Here is an 18,561-nt window from a genome sequence, read left to right on the forward strand (position 1 = left end):
ATTATCCTGGTTGGGACTGCACCAGCATCTCTTTTCTAAATTTAACCATCTCTTTGTCCTTTCAATTTCAGTTCTTAAATTCATCAATCAATCATTTCATTTATATGATAAGCCTGCATTTAAGATGAACATTTACCACAAATTAAAGGTATCTTATATTATTAGATATGTTATTATAAAACATGCTTTAGTTAAGGAGTTATTGATATTTCAAGTGTAAAATAATGATATAAAACCTTAATAAAAATACACTTTTAAATACTAATCAGCAAGTACATCAAGGATCTACTAAAAAGATTTGGCATGGAACATGTTAAGAAAGCCAATACACTAATGGGAACATCAACAAAGCTTGATATAGATAAAAACAATAAGAATGTAGAAATCACTAAATATCAAGGTATGATCAGTTCACTTTTATATTAACTACTAGTAAACCTGATATAATGTTTAGTGTTTTTCTATGTGCATGTTTTCAAGCATGTCCAGAAAAATCTCATGTTTGTGCCATAAAACATATATTTTGTGCCATAAAACGTATATTTTGATATTTAAATGGTACAATCGACTTAGGGTTATGGTATCTAAAAGGATGCAAATTAAATTTAATTAGTTATTCTAATATGGATTTTATGGGATAAAAAGTTGATAGAAAAGGGACTAGTGAATCATGTCACTTTCTAGAATCATCACTGCTATTTTGGGCTATTAAGAAATAAAATTCAATAGCCATATCAATAACAGAAGCGAAATATATTGCAGTGGATAATTGTTGTGCTTGGATATTATAGATGAAACAAACCTTATAAGACTTTGGGTTTAATTTTGATCATGTCTTTATTATGTGTGATAACACAGGTATTATAAATCCATCTAAGAACCCTATCAATACTCACATACAAAGCATATTAAAGTGAGATATCACTACATAAGAGATCACATGCTGAAAGGTAACATTGTACTTGAGACAATACTCACATACAAAGCATATTAAAGTGAGATATCACTTCTTAAGAGATCACATGCTGAAAGGTAACATTGTACTTGAGTTTGTTAACACAGAACATCAACTTGTAAATATTTTTACAAAGTCATTAGATAAGGATCATTTTTTTTAAAATATAAAGAAATCTAAACTTTATACATACTAATGATATTTGAGGTCTTATATTTGTGTGTATACATTAGTGGATATACGTTGACTATGTTTAAGTAATAAAATATATACCCTTTCAGCATAAAATAATTTATTCTACATAGAAATTCCTTGTCAGTGTAATCTGGGATGAATCGACCGATTAGTTGAAATAGAGGACATAAATAATAACTTTTTGAGGTTTCAATTAGGTTTAGTTTTTTAGACTACAAGTTGTATAAGAAGGCTTTTTTGTCTTCTAAAATATTGTTTTTTTATCAAAACTTGAAATACATGATTTTCATATAAACCGATCGACCAATTCATAAGTCTAGGACAATCAGCTAACTAGTTAAAATAGAGGACACAAACCTTTGTTATTGCCTAAATTTTAAATTTTTGACCCCATTATTTCTTTATGGTTTGGACAAAATGTTTACATCAAAATGATCATTTTTAAGTGTATAAAAAGGATCAAAAAAGAAATTTAAGAGATTTCAAGGTTTAGGTTAAATCGATCGACTGATTTAACTAATTAAGGTAACCAACTGACTGGTTGCTCGATAATATAAATATTGTCCTCATTTTCTAGCAAAAGAAAAACTTCCCAAATCAATTTTTAAAACCTTGTCTTGAAACCCTCTCACAAAAAACTCTCAAAATTCATCAAAATTCAACCTTCCCAAGTAAATTTCTTGAAGTTTAAACATCAATGGCACCAAAGAAACACATAAGAACAAGTGAATCAAAAATCAAAAAGGACAATGATCCTTAATCTCCTCCAAATGACAATATAAAAAGGTACATAACCACTTTCTTAAATAGATTTATTGCTATTAAAAGAGGTATATGTGATGATTTAAATGTTTTTGGGATAGAAAATTTATTTGAAAAAATGGGTTGGAGTAGCATATACAATATGAAAAAGGCTACATATTCTTCTCTTATTAGAATGTTCTTTGCTAATATATGAATAACCTATGAACCTAAGATCATGAGTAGCCTTTAAAACAAGCTCTTTAAGTTTAATTGTGAAATGATGGCCAACATATTAGGTATTTCAAATGATAGGCCTTATGTATTTGAGATGAAAATTATTCCTACAATTGAGGAATTTATATATGATGAGATAGTTATTATAAAATTTTACAACGGGTGCAAAGATTAAGATTCAAGACTTGATGTTAAGACCTAAATTGCTTCATATGGCCATAGCACATAATATTTTGCCTAAAAATAGCACTTTGATGAAGTGACTTTTATAGACTTATCGAGTGCAAAGATTAAGATTCAAGACTTGATGCTAAGACCTAAATTGCTTCATATGGTCATAGCACATAATATTTTGCCTAAAAATAACACTTTGATGAAGTGACTTTTATAGACTTATATGTTATTGATTGTACACTTAGAAGAATGCCAATTAATTTGTCATATATTATAATGAAAAATTTGATAATAACAAATGATTAGAAACAAAAGTCCTTGTTTTATGGTCACTGCTTAACAAATTATCTTTGAGCATTTCGATGTTGAATTCACGGATATAAACTGAACACCATATTCCAAACATTAGGAGATAGATAATAGGACCCTAAAAAAAATGATTTTTTTTTCCTAAATGAGGACGGTGTATGGCTTCCTAAAGACCAATTTGGTGAGGAAGAGCATGATAAAGAAGATGAACAACAAGTTGGTGATGATGAATTTGTTAACATGCTTGAGACACCACCTCTAACTTTCTTTCCTGAAGATATTGTTACTAGCTCATAGAGATCTAGGATAGATGATCGCCTAACCTATATTGAGCATAGTTATCAAACCCAGCTCAAGGGTTGACTAGGCCAAAGGGCCAAATCCCGGGTTTTATAAGTCAATCTAGGTCAACTCAGGTTAACCCAAAAAAATTTAAAAAAATATATTTAAAGTTTTAATATTTCATATGAAAAAATTAAGAAAAAATCCATATGAATATAGGTTATACATGTGTAAATAATGAAGTTTATAATAATATTTTAATAAGTTTTTTATCCCACATTGAAAAAACATAACTTTTTCCTTGTAAACATAGAGTATATATATTAAAGGGCATCAAATCCAATATTAAAAAGATATTATATTATCCTTTTAAGTTGAAATATTTAAACCAAAGGGTTTTTTTTATCTCACATTGAAAAAATATAATTTTTTTTCTTGTGAACATATAGTTTATATATAAAATGGCATCAAATCTCACATTAAAAAATAACTTTTTTTTAGAAACATAGTAGTATATATACTAATGGGTTTCAAACCCTACATTGAAAAAACATAATTTTTTTCTTGAAAACATAAAGTATATATACTAAAGGGTTTCAAATCCCACGTTAAAAAGATATTATGTTATCCTTTTAAGTTGAAGTATTTAAACCAAAAAGTTTTTTATCCCACATTGAAAAAACATAATTTTTTTCTTATGAACATAGAGTATGTATATGAAAGGGTTTCAAATCCCACATTGAAAAAATAACTTTTTTCTTGAGAACATAGAATATATGTACTAAAGGATTTCAAATCTCACATTGAAAAAATATAACTTTTTTTCTTGAAAACATAGAGTATATATATTAAAGGGTTTTAAATCCCACTTTGAAAAAATAAAATACTTTTCTAATATTAGAGGGCTTAGATTGTGTTTAGGTCAAATCTAAAAATTAAAAATTAAGTTTCAAGGGTATACAAATATGTTTTAAGAGTAAAATGTCAAGAAAGTTTATTGATGTGTAGAAATCATGTATAAATTTGTGATATGGATCATTGCAATAGCTGGTCTTTTAGCAAACCTGGACTTGTCCAGCTACCGGGTCGACCCACTAGGTCAGTCTGGGTTTAATAACCTATGATATTAAGACTGATATGAGTCATTTTTTAGAAACATAGCGCGTATCCTCTCTAATCAAGAGCATATAGCTAGTGACGTACAAGATATCAGGGATATGATGGCTAGTTTGCTCTCTTGTTATCCACTACCCTAGATGATTGTATCATTAACTTATCATGTTTTTCATGCTTTTCATTTTACTTTCTTTTTCTTTTTGTAATGAATGGTGTATTTTGAACATTATGTTATGTTTCTCTAATCTTTTTCACTTTCTGTATTTACTTTTTGCTGATGACACAGAGGAGGAACACACACACATATATAAAATTAAAGGGGAGATATATATTAATAGATTACATATTATTTTTTAAATCTTCAAGAGACTATATTGCAATATATAAAGGGAGATACATATCTTTATATCTATAAGTATAAATTAATTGTCATCATAAAAAAGAATGAGATTATTGACCTATAGGTCACATATTAATGTTTATAATATCTTGTATTTTGATGATAATAATTAAATAGAAAATAATATAATGATATGCTTGAATAAAATTAAGTTTAAACAAGTTTTATATAAAGATCACATCATCAAGCATATGAAATTGAATGAAGAAATCCATCAACAAGTCCAAGATGCAAAGCAAGTGAAGACTTAACTATTAAGGATTCATTTTAGAGCTTATTGTTAAATATTTATGTTTTACTCAATAGCAAACTAAAATGAACTCACACTTCACATTGTATGTATAAATAAAATTGATATATATTTAATCGATTCAAGTTTCACCAGGTTTGAAACTCTTAAAACTAGTTTTTAAGCTGAACCAATCGATCGTTGTTTATCTGTGATGAACACTTGCGAATTTTATAAGTCTGGTCAACCATTTCAGGTGTTAGAGGCATTTTAACAACTATTAACGACTAATTTCTTTTGGTGTGTGTGTGTGTGTGTATCATTTATGGCTTTAATCCATTAACTTCATTATATTTGTTCATTTATGTACTGATGAAAGGGTTATTTTTGATGAAAATAGAAAAACACAGATGTTGAAAATACTTCATGAGAGTGTACAATAGTATGTAGAAAAAAGAATGACCAATATGCTTACAAGGCAAATATGGGATGTAAACGAGTTGTTTTCTAAATAGGTGATTGGTTTTGGGTACGTATACCAAAGGAGAGGTTTTTGGCCTATACAAAATTAAAATTGCAACTTCAAGGAGATAATCCATTCTAAATCCTTGAAAGAATTAATGACAACGCCTACAAAGTAAATGTATCAAATGAGTATAATGTTAACACTACTTTTAATGTTTATAATCTTTCTTTGTTTGATAAAGGTGACAATTCAAAATCAAATTCTTTTAAGGAAAAAAAAAGATATGATATGTATCATCTCACCATGACAAAGGATCCACTAAAAGTGTCAATTAGGTTAATCACAATGTCAAAGATCAAAAGTTAAATAAGATATTAAATGGGTTTGTTCAGAGCATTTAGGTCAAGGTTGACTTCAAGAAGACTTAAACACATACGAAGCAACCTATAATCAACTTAATCTATACACAAGAATGGCTCAACTCAACTCCAGCTTTGGCTTAAGGCTAGCAACATAACTAAGCAGCCTTGTTTGAACAACTTTTTATTCTCTAGAAAGAAAGATAGGTGGCAGCAATTAATCCAAACATTACAATGATGTTTTTGCAAAATCTTTTAGGAGTTTCGGTCTTCTACAAGGAAACTAAAAGGCAGCAACTATTACAAATATTTCTATATTTATTTAGGAGAGTTAAATTCGGTAGCAACAATCCTTATTATTCAAGAATATTTAAGTCAGTTTTGAGCTGATTTTTTTCTAATGTGTAATTTTACATTAAACATAGTTTTAAATTTGACCATTGAATCAGGCTAGAATTTTACTAGAAGATTCCAAGAGCCTAGTTTTATATACTTGTAAGACATCAGGAAAGCCTTATGATAAGGTCCATAAAATACTATGCAGGATTCATATTAGTTTTCTAGTTAATTTAGGATTATTTTTTTATGTTATTTAAAAATCTTTTATTATTTTTTTCAGCATTGTTTAGGATATTTTTTACCTATTATAAATAATATTATTAAGCTTATATTTAGGTTTTCTTTATTGACTTTGATTTCATAATAATATTTGTGCGTGAGAGGAAAATTCTTACTTTTTTGTTTTTGAAAAAACTAAAATTGACTTTTTAAAGAATAATTGTCTTCTCGATATCTTCCTTTTACTTTTCATTTGCAATTCACTAATCATTTAGTGAAGATTTGAATTTCAATTATGTTGATGTCTTGATTTAAAATAATTATTGTATCATGCTTTCTATCTCAAATATAATGTTTGTATCATGCTTTCTATCTCAAATATGATTTTTGGCTTTTGAGGATTATATTTAAGCTTGCTTGCTTGTAGATTTATGGGTTTTCATATGTAAAGGTTCATATCACAATTTAGAGCATAGTTCTCTAACCTAACTTCATGGCATTCATCATCCAATGATATCAAATGTCTTCTCTATTTCATGAGATAAATGATAGTATCAAAATCCCAAGTGGCAAGATAACAATGATGATGAAATTGGAAAGGCAAATATATCCCGAACTTTTTTAGAGCTGAAGAAGTTGTTCCAGCATTTTAGTGTGGCTGCTGGTCAGAAGAAAATGTCAATGTATGAGAATTAAGGGGGTGGGGGGCAAAGAAACGAAACAGAAACAGAAAATGGGCAAGGCAGAAGAGCTCAGTCACATAGTTTTATTCCCTTGCTCCTCATATGTAATAGAATCTTGATGCAAGAAGAGTATCAATGACAAGAATATCATGAATGAGATGTGACTTGAATCAAACAGAGAAGAAAAACAATACCTGAAACATTTTGATTTGCTATTTCTTGTGTGCATTGCTTCTGTTCTTCTGCAGCTAACCCTCCACCAATGGCTCCAAAAGCAACTCCACCTGCCTAAATTTAGTAGTTAATGCAGGGTCTGAATTCTTCTTCTTTCCATTTTTACGAACGAGAGAATATGTTAAACCTGTAATTCTATGATGATAACTTCATTACCTCACATAGTTTCTTTCAAGAGCGTATGACACAAATCAATCAAAAAGAGTGAGCTGGAGAAATGGATGACTGGATGATCTTCTTGAAACCTCACATCATTTGAGCAGAAAATCAAGTGGTGAAATGCTTTGCATGTTAATGTACAGCTATAGTATAAAATTAAACAGTATCCACCTGAAACTATCCCAAAAGCTCATCATAACAAGCATATTGATATTATTAATAAAGCATCGTATTTCCTTCGAGATAAAGAACTCCACCTGCCAAAGTTATCGTAATCCAGCAAAGGAAAGATCTACTAGTGGCATCACCTTCTGAAAGGCATTGAATGGAGTTCCTTGCTACAGCTGCAAGTCCATTATCATGCAATCCAAGCATTGTATGGAGTCTTCCAATAGAGTACATTGTTTTTGATGAAATAACTTCCAGGCTGCAGAGAGAGAACTTGTCACATTGACCAGTCAGCTAAATGAAAACACAGACTTTTTATTAGACTGTCAGTTTTTCCATTTATACTGAGTTAAAAAGGACACTACTACTGTTTCCACACTTCTAACAATCAAAGCCACAAACACATTACAAGTGCACTTCTAATATTTCCACACTTCTAACAAACACATTGTATGCACGTCACTTGATTTCTAACTTCACCACCCAAATGCCAAAACTCCACTCTGAAATATCCCTACTCCATGTTTTCTCCCTCCTCTCTCGCTTCTTTGCTGCCATCTTCTTCCTTCGACAACTGGGCAACTTCTGTTTTCAAAGCTTTTCCTTCACAGAACAGTGACATTTGTTGGGGGAGGAAAAAAATAACGATGCAGTACAGTACAGACTTCAAGTTCGGTTTGGTCCCTGAACCTAGCTAATTGTTGCATGACATGTGTTTAATGTAGAAATTGGAAAAGACAAGAAATTGAAATTAAAAATTTTATCTAATCACTACGACATTGAACTACTACCTGTTTAATTAGAATCCTTGGAGACGATCTATAATAAACTTTGAATAGCAAGAGCTACATCCTTGAAATCCTTCTTCGGACCGTCACATTATCTGAGCATTAAGAAAAAGCTTTACCAGAGCATTTATTCTTTATAGCAATGACTAACTGATTCGATCATGATAATACAAATTCCGTATCTCACAAATTACTAACCACTAACACTAATTTCTTAACATTATGCAGATGCGTGCCTTGAGATTACTCTATTTTTTTAATAATCAAAACAGCCATATCTGATTACCTATTATTGACTAAATTCAAACTGTACATCATCAAAATTTCAATTTGCGTACACAAGCTTTTCCTTTCTCCAAATACAACTACAATAATTCTAGTTAATCACAAATAATCTCTGGCTGCTTTTCAGTGCAGCATGCAAAGGGGGGCGGATCTGGTGGTTATGATTGAGCAGTCCTTTGAGCATGGAGGCTTAAAGACAAGGAGTCGATGGGTTATGGAATGGTAAGGGTTTGCCACAACATTGCTGATCTTTACAGGGAAACTTGTCTGGAAATGACGACATCAGAATCCTATCCTTCAATCATCATAATCATTGTCATCTTGATTGTTTTGATGATTATGCTTTTGGGCATTATACATCTCAGCAACCTGAAATGTGCAGAGCAACGCATGAATTGAAGTTCTAGCCAACAAATCCTTTTTTTTTTCTTTTCCCATAAAACAATCAGCAACTAAGACTGTTCATTACCTGCTCTGATGATGAGGCTTGCTCTGGAGACTTGTCGTCTCGAACTCGAACAAGACGGGGAAATCTTAGTGAAATACCCTTGAACAAGAAAGACAAGAAATAAGATAAGAAGCACAAAACATTTTTGTGGTTTGGTTCGACAACAAGGAACTGCTAAAGGAAGGAGGATAAAAAAGCTTGGATCCAAACCATCAAAAGGGCACACAAATTAGTGAGCACAGCCCATACAAGTACAACAATCTTAACCTTTCCTCCTGGCAAGGTAATCATCAAGTGCCTGAATCCCGTTTTGCAAAACAGGAAATTTAAAAAATGGTGCCCACAATATGGCAATCACATGAACAGCAGGTATCTGAATACACATGCATGGAAATACATGTCTAAATGTTCAGGCCATTAATGTGGAAATTTTTTAGTTAATTCATTATGCGCCTCATATATGTCTGAAGTAGGCAGCCCTACCAACATAGAGCGAATTTGGTTTAAATAATGCATTATGGAAACAAGATGAATTCAACCTTGTCAGGATCAACTTCACCAATTGCAGCACGATGAACAGGGCTAATAGTCAAGTCTGCTGCTTTCACCTCCCACACCTTTTTTTTCCAAAAATAAAAATCAGCAAGGAAACAGAGCTTCTGCTCAGCATAGTATAAAACCAACATTAACATTTTTCATGAGAAAAGGTAGATCAAAATACCTCCTTGGGTTCAAACCACACATCTGGTTTAATAGTATCTCCAAATCTATAGTATGACTGGAACCAACTATAAAGTTAGAACTGGCATGGTAAAAACACAGGACTCCACTGGTCACATCAAAAAGCATAAGAACTGTACCTTTGGTTTGGGAATCACTTGTGTACGGAGACTAGCAGAACGTTCCTCAAGCACTTGTTCAGAAAATCCAGTGCCTGCCCATCACAGCAAGAAAAAGAAAAGAATGGCAACAACAAAAAAAAAAAAAAAAAAAAAAAACTTTAATTGGACATGAAACAAATCCAGAAAATCATTTTTGAGTTACCTATTTTACATATGCTCTGGAATTCTTCGTTGTTGATATTATAACAAGCAAGGAGAAAAGCACCATAGACACCTAAAAACCAAACAATAGCATCATGAACCAAAAAGGCCGTGACCAGAAACTAAAATACCTCCCACTAAACATCCCCAACCCCACCAGAAAAAATATAAAATCAAAGCTGTATCTGGCCTGCATATGCATTGAAACAGAAGTATATGCTTCAACAGAAACAGCATTTACCTGTACGTTTTCCACGACCATGGAAAGCACCAATAGGCACTAGATCTAGTGAGTCTCCAATACTGCAGAGCACAGCACATTCACAAAATTTAGCCGAAACAAAAACTGTGCAATGAGGATGAAAACACCCTAATTCATTCATCCTACCTTTCCATGTAATCTTTCTTCAATTTCAGCCAGTTATGTGATCGCCTTGAAGGTTCATATGTAGCATCCTTATTCATTGTTTTGATGATTAAACCCTCACAACTGCAAACTAAGTCGAGTCAATAACCCCAAAAATAAATAAAAGCTTAGCATGTCATTGTAATTGTATGTGCATGAAAAAGGAAGTAAGAACTTTCAAAAAACTTCCGTGACATTCAACATTTACTTTACAACATCCAAAAGACATTAATTTGAAAATAAATCAAGTTCCAAGTTTCCAGGCATCAGCATTGTTATATGCTACACGGCCTCACTTCATTCAAAAACAAAAATGATATAAAACATGTGAGGCCAGCATTCAAATAACACAAGTAAGTCCAGAGTTCAGAAACATTCCTGTGCCCAAGTTTTGCAGCCTTCAGTAATAAGCTTCAAGATTTCTTGGAATACTAAAATGAGTTCAGGTATAAAAATGTATGGAGACAAATTAGAGATATTTTGTCAAGAAAGCTTTAAATTTGAAGGATTAAAAGTAAATCAGAAATCGAACCACGTTTTTTCATTTCCATAAAATGAACTAATTTTTTCCAATAACATTAAAAAAGATTAAAAAGCCACACAAACTCAGCAATCTCTGTCAAGAGCAAAGAATCACTTTCAAAGTAACCTTGCAGTTAATGAGATGTGTCAGAACTTCCAACTCAAAAACTTACGATAAAAGATAGAGAACCCTTGCAGCAATACCAAGTTTTCATATTTGATAACCACAGCTAAAAACACATACATGTATAAATCAGGTTCATGTTCAGTTGTCAACTGAAAATGGTAAAATAAACAAGATAATGACCTGGCATCAACAGCAGCATCGAGGAATTTTTGTATCTCTTCAAGATCATTTGATGTTATTGCAGTTGCAAACTGAAAAAATCCAGGTTCTTCCTCGAATGAACTGTAAAGATGCTATACAGGTCCAAAGTCATGGGACCATCAGTATCAATACATCAGTATTTTCTGACTTGAGCAGATGAATACATCCAAGCCAAATGAGAAAAATATAGGTGGAAGTTCATTGGCAGCACATTCTTTACTTCATAGAATGTTTATGGACAAAGGGATGCAGACTATGAATACATAGAGAAACCCTGTAGTAGAATGCCATGCATGCTTTAATAAATTTAATAAATTCTCTCAAAACCAATCATCAATATGATTAATTATATAGGAAAATGATTACAAGGGCAGCTAATTTACAGGTTAATTATATAACCCAAGATACCAGACTTTTAAGAAATGATAAGGAGCCTTGAAGCATGCTTCATATTGCGTATCAATTCCTATATTAAAACAGATATTTATGCAGCATGTCAGCAATAATTTATTTCACATAGAAAGACTATTGCACTGTCTATGTGTATGATAGGCCAAGAATTCAAGTCCAAAAAAAATGGAGTAAAATGAATGGAGTGTAGTAGAACAAAGGAATTTTTTATCAAAATTAGAAGTGGAACAAAGAAAATCAACAACTCATTCCTCACAGCCTCCTAAAATTATTTGTTAATTGATTCCAGATTAATTTTAATGGAGTGGGTTTTTAATCATAAAAATTGCCCCAATCCATCTATGTTGCATACAAAATCAAATAGCATAAAAGAAGGGTGGTTCTTTCCTTAGAGCTAATCAGTATTCTTAGAATAGCCCTAACAGAAATAAAACAATAATATTTATGACAAATTACAAAAACAATTTTATTGTGAAATGCGCCAGCCCTACAGGCTTTTGAAAGGCTCTTTGTCCATTAATTGCAGTTAGAATATGCATAATACCTTCACATTGTCACCCTGATGACATTAGTAAGGGTTACCACAACTAAAAATCATTATTTGAGAGAAACAGAGAGGAGGGCGAGCTCCAAGTATTGCACCACCAAAAGCAATACAGAAAATATTTAGAGTTGATACTGGCACTTTAAAAGGATTGACAATATATACCTAACTTAAATGTCAACATGTATGACAAAAATACACACTAAATGGACTTTGCAATCCTACCTTACTACATATTTCAGATACATTTCAACACAGAATATTTGTTTTAGTTTTATGTGAAAGCAATACTATTAAAAGTTCTCACTTAGAAACCCTAGCCTCTGATAAATTTTATTACCAAATAGTAGAAAGACTGCAACAAATACATGAACTAAATGACCAGTAATGAAAATCTTGTACCTCTCTACGAACTTTCAGTTCTTTCTGAATAAGTGGTTGGTCATTAAGATACAACATGTCGAAGGCATATATGCAAACATTAACCTTGATATCACTCATCACCACATTTTTGCGGGCCCGGGTACTGAGGATCTGCACATATACGTACCAATTAAAGCTTTATCCATTTAACTCAAAAGAGCATGAATCCAAATACTTCGTGGCCATCTAGATTTATTTTATGCAACATTCAGAGAAAAAGGTACAACCAAACAAACAAGTCAACCAGCTTAGGGATTTGACTTTTCACTTAAAGTAGGAATTGGCATAGTGACCTACTCCTCCCTTCTTTAATATTAGTCCTGTCACTATTCTTATTGCCCAACAGCTATTTTTGACATGAATAAATGTATGTTGTATTTTACAAATCCAGTTATATTATTGAAGCAAAAAAGGAGATTCATTTTCATTGTTATTCCTTATACTATACAGGATTTACAATATCAGAACATTCAAAGAATTCAAATAACAATATTTAAGGAAAACTATGAACAACAAAAAATATATATAGTATTACTTGGAAGTGGTAGTGTTTTATACAAATAACAAAATACTTCAATTGATCATAAATTACCTGAAAGGGGAGAATTTTCTTTTTTTCTCTATCATAAGCAACTAGTTCACAATCCAGAATAAATGAGCTTGCCGAGGGCCTCTTTAATCTGCACAAAGAAAGTACGCATCAGCAACTACCAATTACAAATAATTAATTAGAAAACCACTAACTATGGTCATCAGACAGTATAGTGCCAGACAAAGAGAATAAATCTCTTGATGAAATTTAGATCATAATAAACCAGATGTAAGCATGAAGAATCTTGCTACAATATAATTATCCAGATAAGATTGCATTTAGAATTCTGAATCAGCACAAGTCAAACCCTGAACAACAATTTGAAGAACATATGATTTATTCACGATTGTATGCAAGGAAATAGCAGACTACCTTATAGAGGACATGAAAAAAGGAATAGGCATTGCAACACACTTACTAGATGTTGCTAAAAAATGAGGAAAGTAAGAAAAATACTAAAGGCTTCAAAATTGCATAACTCAATCTGTAGCCATTGCAGTAAATGAGAGAGAAGAAGCTGATTTGAGCATTCATATTAGGCACTGCTTCTCTTAACTTGAGTACAAAGCAGCAAAACTCACTCATTTAAATTTATAGAATCTTTCCAATGTCAAAAGTCCTCAGAGTTTCAAACAAATAACCACCTATATCATTGAAGAAAAGGAATCTCTGATGAGAAATGAAACTCACCGGGAAATCACAGCAACAACATCAGGAAATTTTCCAGTATTTCGCTCAGAATTTCGACTATATATCTCAACCGAACCATTCTCCAGGTAATGTATCTGCATCACGCAATTGACATTATATCATAAAACAAAGACGCTTAAAGCAACAAAAGAAAAGCAGTATGACTAATTAGTATCACCTGGGCACGTTCTCCATCATACTTGTATTCACAGGTGAATTCCATATCCTGAAATTTAGCTACTATCTCAGAAACCCCTTTGGTTGGTTTTGCCAGCATAGGTCCAACTGGAACACCAGGTGTGAAGCTGCATGTCTTGGGAAGATTCCACACGCCGTCACTAAGAAGAGCAGGGACTATTTTATCATAGACAGGAAGCACAGAGTATACTTGTTTAACAATCTTTGCAGCCTGTTACATACACAGTTATATAGCACCAAAGTCAAGGACAAATAAAATAAAAGATAAAGAAAAACTGTAAAGTTTCAACCATTGGTTACATATCCTAAAATGTATTCCAGCAAGTACTCCAGATACCTCTTAAAAGTCATAACTACTTAAGACAAACAATGACTGGAAACTTTTACATCTTATACACAAGATCCCAGTAGAAACAAACTGAAAACAGAATAAGAATAAATTTATTAAGAAAGATCGAAACAAATTTACAAAAGAGAAGAATAAGGCATCCTCATGAAAAGACATCTTAAAAAACAAGTTCTCACAAATCGCTGAATATCAGCAAAATAACTCCTCCAAGAAATCAAAGCCTGTATTGTATAATAGTGTTAAATAATCAAAAAGTTACAATCTCAGCATCAGGAACAAAGCAATAGGAGCCAATGCAGCAGCAATCCACAAGCATTTAACATGTGATGAATAAGAATTGACCAGTGTGGAATGGTTAGTTCATTCAGTTAGAGGTAGTTAGAGACAGTTAGGGAAGTTAGTTAGTGCCAATAATAAGCAGAGCAATGGTTAGTTTCAAGGTATAGATACATGGTGTAGAAAACATGTAAACCAAGTCATTGAATAAGAATCTTTTTCTGTAATTGCAGAACTTCTTCATCCCTCTATTTTTCTATTTATTAATCTCTTTTCCTACTATCAACCTCCATTGTCAAGGACCTTCCTTGACAATTTGGTGTCAAAGTTCTAGAAGATCCACACAAATACTTCTAACTCACCATGGTAGACAATAATAGATAAAAGCTCTTGAAGAGCACAATAAACGCACCAATGAAGAAATACAGGGGATCAGAATAGAGGTGGATGTGCAAGGAGATGAATTGTGCGAGAAGGTGGAACAATTGCAATTATAATTGGATACAGTCCCATCACCTTTGAACTCTTTCAAGGCTAATATGGATTGTGAGCATGGAAGATGGGAAGGAACCACTGTGGAAGGAAACAATTCTTTTCACCAGAATAGCAATAGGGCAGATGTTTTAAGAATCCAAGAAGGAAGCAGGACAGGGTATAATATAGATTTGCCAAAGGTAGACCTACCTAATTTATGGAGAGAACTCTTGTGGTTGGATCAAAAAATATAGGAGAATCTTTAAAATGCATTTCATACGTGTTCATTAGTGGGTAGAGATTGTTGCCTTATACATGGAAGGAAAGGCTGAGATTGGTATGAAAGGTTCTTGGTAAGAAGGAATCATTTATCCAACTGGGATGAATTCACAAAAGCAATATGTATACGATTTGGCTGTCAAAATGATGTAGTGGTAGAGTTCAACAAGCTATAACAAGAAAAAAATGTAGAAGAATATGTGGATAAGTTTGAGAAAATTAAGTCTTTAATGAGTGTACTTAATTCCTCTTTACTACTTAATTCCTCTTTACCTAAAGCTTATTATGTATCCAGTTTTATAAGTGGACTCAAGGAAGACATCAAGTCTATGTTAAAGATTCTCAAGCCAACTACATTATTGCAAACCTTTGAATAGGCTAAATGGCAAGAAGAATATAATAGAGCAATCACTAAGAAGAATAGGATGATCTCAAGAACTCCTTCAGTGATTGGCTATGGCAAATTGTCAGGTAACTCTCTTTTAATCAACAAGAGGGGAAATTATTGATTAACAATAAACTAGCATCTGACAATCATTATGAACAAAGAAGGAAACTTGGATTGTGTTTTAAGTGTGAAGAAAAGTTTACTCCTGGCCATAGATGTGTAACAAAAGACTAAACATAATAGAAGGGTTGGAGGATTGTAAAGAAGAATTCTTTGAAGTAGAAGAACAGGAAAATGAAAAAAGCAATAAGAGAAGATGGAATCGAGGAATATGGACTGTCTTTACATGCTTTAGCTGATAGATATGCTCATAATATTATCAGAATCAGGGTGGCTGTCAAGGACAGAAGCTGATGATACTACTAGATAGTGGAAGCACTCTTAGCTTCATTGATGAGCAAGTGATGCTGCAAATTAAGGTTGTGACTGTAAAAACAACAGTGTTGGCAATTACTGTTGCTAATGGAAACATTATGAAGTGTGAAGGTTACAGTCCAGGATTTCAGTGGTTCATGCAAGATTATGAGTTCCATGCAAATCTTAGAATTTTGAAATTAAGGAGGTGTGACATTGTATTGGGAATGGATTGGTTAAGAGGGTACTCACCTATTTTGTTTGATTTCATGAGAATGAAATTTTCATTCAAGAAAGATAGAAAAAGCATTGAATTGAGAGGTATAGGAAAGAAGGCTGAATTACAGGAGATTACTCTAAATAAGGTCCATAAAATACTTAAAGAGCATTCTATGGCTTTGTTGGACAGTTTTTTATTCTGAAAGCTATGGAAGTTACAAAAGAGGCAATTTGTCACCCTAAAATAAAGGCATTACTGCAGGAATTTCACACAGTGTTTGCAAAACCTACTTAATTGTCATCTATCGGGAGTCTAAATCATAAAATTCCATTAATTCCAAGAGCAGAACCAGTTAATATCAGACCATACAAGAGTTCCTTCATTCATAAGGAAGAAATTGAGAAATTAGTGAAAGATATGCTCAGGAATGGAATAATCTAGCACAGCAGTAACCTTTTTGCTTCTCCAGTCCTCTTAGTCAAGAAGAAGGATAGCACATAGATGAGTTGTTGGATGAGCTTAATGGCTCACAATTCTTCTCTAAACTGGACCTAAGGTTTGGCCATCACCAGGTTAGGATGTTTGAAGGAGATGTAGAAAAGACAGCTTTTAGGCCACACCATGGACATTATGAGTTCAAGGTCACCAGGTTAGGATGTTTGAAGGAGATGTAGAAAAGACAGCTTTTAGGGCACACCATGGACATTATGAGTTCAAGGTGATGCCCTTTGGATTGACCAATGCTCCGGCCACTAATGAACACTATACTGGAGCCATTTCTTAGAAAATTTGTATTGATTTTTTTTATGATATATTAGTGTATAGTTCTATACTAGAACTACACCTCAATCATCTTAGATTTGGTCTTGGAACAATTAAGAGTTAATCAACTCTTTGCAAAACTATCTAAGTATACCTTCTGCAGGAAGAAAGTAGAGTATTTTGGACATGTTATCTCTGGAAATGTAGTAGTCATTGATCCTAAAAAAACTGCAGCAATCCAAGAAACATTTGAAAGGTTGGTTACTACAGGAAGTTCATCAAGAATTTTGGAATTATCAGTAAACCACTAATTGAGCTGTTGAAAAAAAAATAGCTTTGGCTGGAATGAAATGGCTCAAGAAACATTTGAAAGGTTGAAGGGAGCCTTGTGCACAGCACATGTATTAGCACTGCTAGATTTTGGGAAGGTCTTTGTGCTGGAAACTAAGGCTTGCACTAATGGACTAGGAATTGTGTTGGGTCAGGAAGGAATACCTCTGGCCTTTTTCAGTAAGGCATTGGGTACAAAACACTTGGGACTATCAATTTAAAATGCTTCATCTTAATCCAGGTAATGATTATTAACATATACGTGTAATCAGTATCAAATATATGGAAATTACTAAAAGAGTTATGTTACAAGGCTATTCAGCTGGAAACAAGTTTTCATGATGCATTTGCAATTTATCAGATAAGGAAATGCTTTTATCATCTTCACAGATAACAAGATGTCGTAACTTTTATAATGCACCAAGACCTCAAAACATAAGCTCACATCATGAATGAAGAGTCTCATCTATTTGGGAGATATAACCCCACCATGTTTCTGTGTCCAGCAGTTAACTCTTTTACAGAAAATGTGATTGGTATGTGTTAATTTTAAGGTGCTTGTTTTCAGATTTTGTTAAGGCATTCTTTTTTTTTTATTTAGTCTATCTTTCTGCATGTCCTCAACTTACCTCATCTAAAGGAGACTGAATGTGTGGAGGAGGAGTAGAATGCTCTTCAGTATATACAGCAGCTTGTCCCAGAGCAGCCAAAAGAGTCTGTTCTGCCAATCCAATTCTCAACTTTGTCTGCAAAATGACTCCAAAGGAAGGTTTAAGGGTTAGACCACGAGAAACAAACATAAGAAAAAAAGATCTGAGAACATGTTCTAATCATGACCTGAAGCAGACGAATTAGATACTGAGGCTCGCAGTCTGTGGCTGCCACAAGAAGTGCCTTGATATGGTTCTTTTTCTTGTCTTGACTATCCTTCCCAGATTCCTATTAATATTTTGCAGAAAATAAGGTAAGTTGGTTAAATTAAGCTATATTGTTTAACTTACTTCCCACAGGAAAGTGGGTAAATCCTTCTCCAGCACATTATTCTCCAAATAATGTTTCTTTGTATTCTTTTCTTTGTTTGGGAAAGGATAAACTGTGCTGCCTAATGGCCTAATAGAGGAAAGAG

The 18,561-nt window shown here is 32.7% G+C and overlaps 1 protein-coding gene across 1 annotated transcript; it reads right to left on the minus strand.

The window, feature by feature from the left end:
* Positions 1-8,167: 8,167 nt before the first annotated feature.
* LOC105131328 (DNA ligase 1-like) lies at positions 8,168-18,374 on the minus strand (the record flags this gene model as incomplete). Its single annotated transcript, XM_011034254.1, has 15 exons — positions 8,168-8,707; positions 8,808-8,885; positions 9,326-9,403; positions 9,508-9,564; positions 9,647-9,720; positions 9,831-9,902; positions 10,071-10,132; positions 10,218-10,319; positions 11,065-11,177; positions 12,443-12,574; positions 13,056-13,143; positions 13,746-13,840; positions 13,924-14,154; positions 18,065-18,181; positions 18,273-18,374. Coding segments are annotated over 15 exons (1,473 nt in total), but the record flags the coding sequence as incomplete, so codon positions are not given.
* Between the last annotated feature and the right edge of the window lie 187 nt (positions 18,375-18,561).

The sequence above is a fragment of the Populus euphratica genome, unplaced genomic scaffold (genome assembly GCF_000495115.2).
Source record: "Populus euphratica unplaced genomic scaffold, PopEup_1.0 scaffold103.1, whole genome shotgun sequence".
NCBI lineage: Eukaryota > Viridiplantae > Streptophyta > Magnoliopsida > Malpighiales > Salicaceae > Populus > Populus euphratica.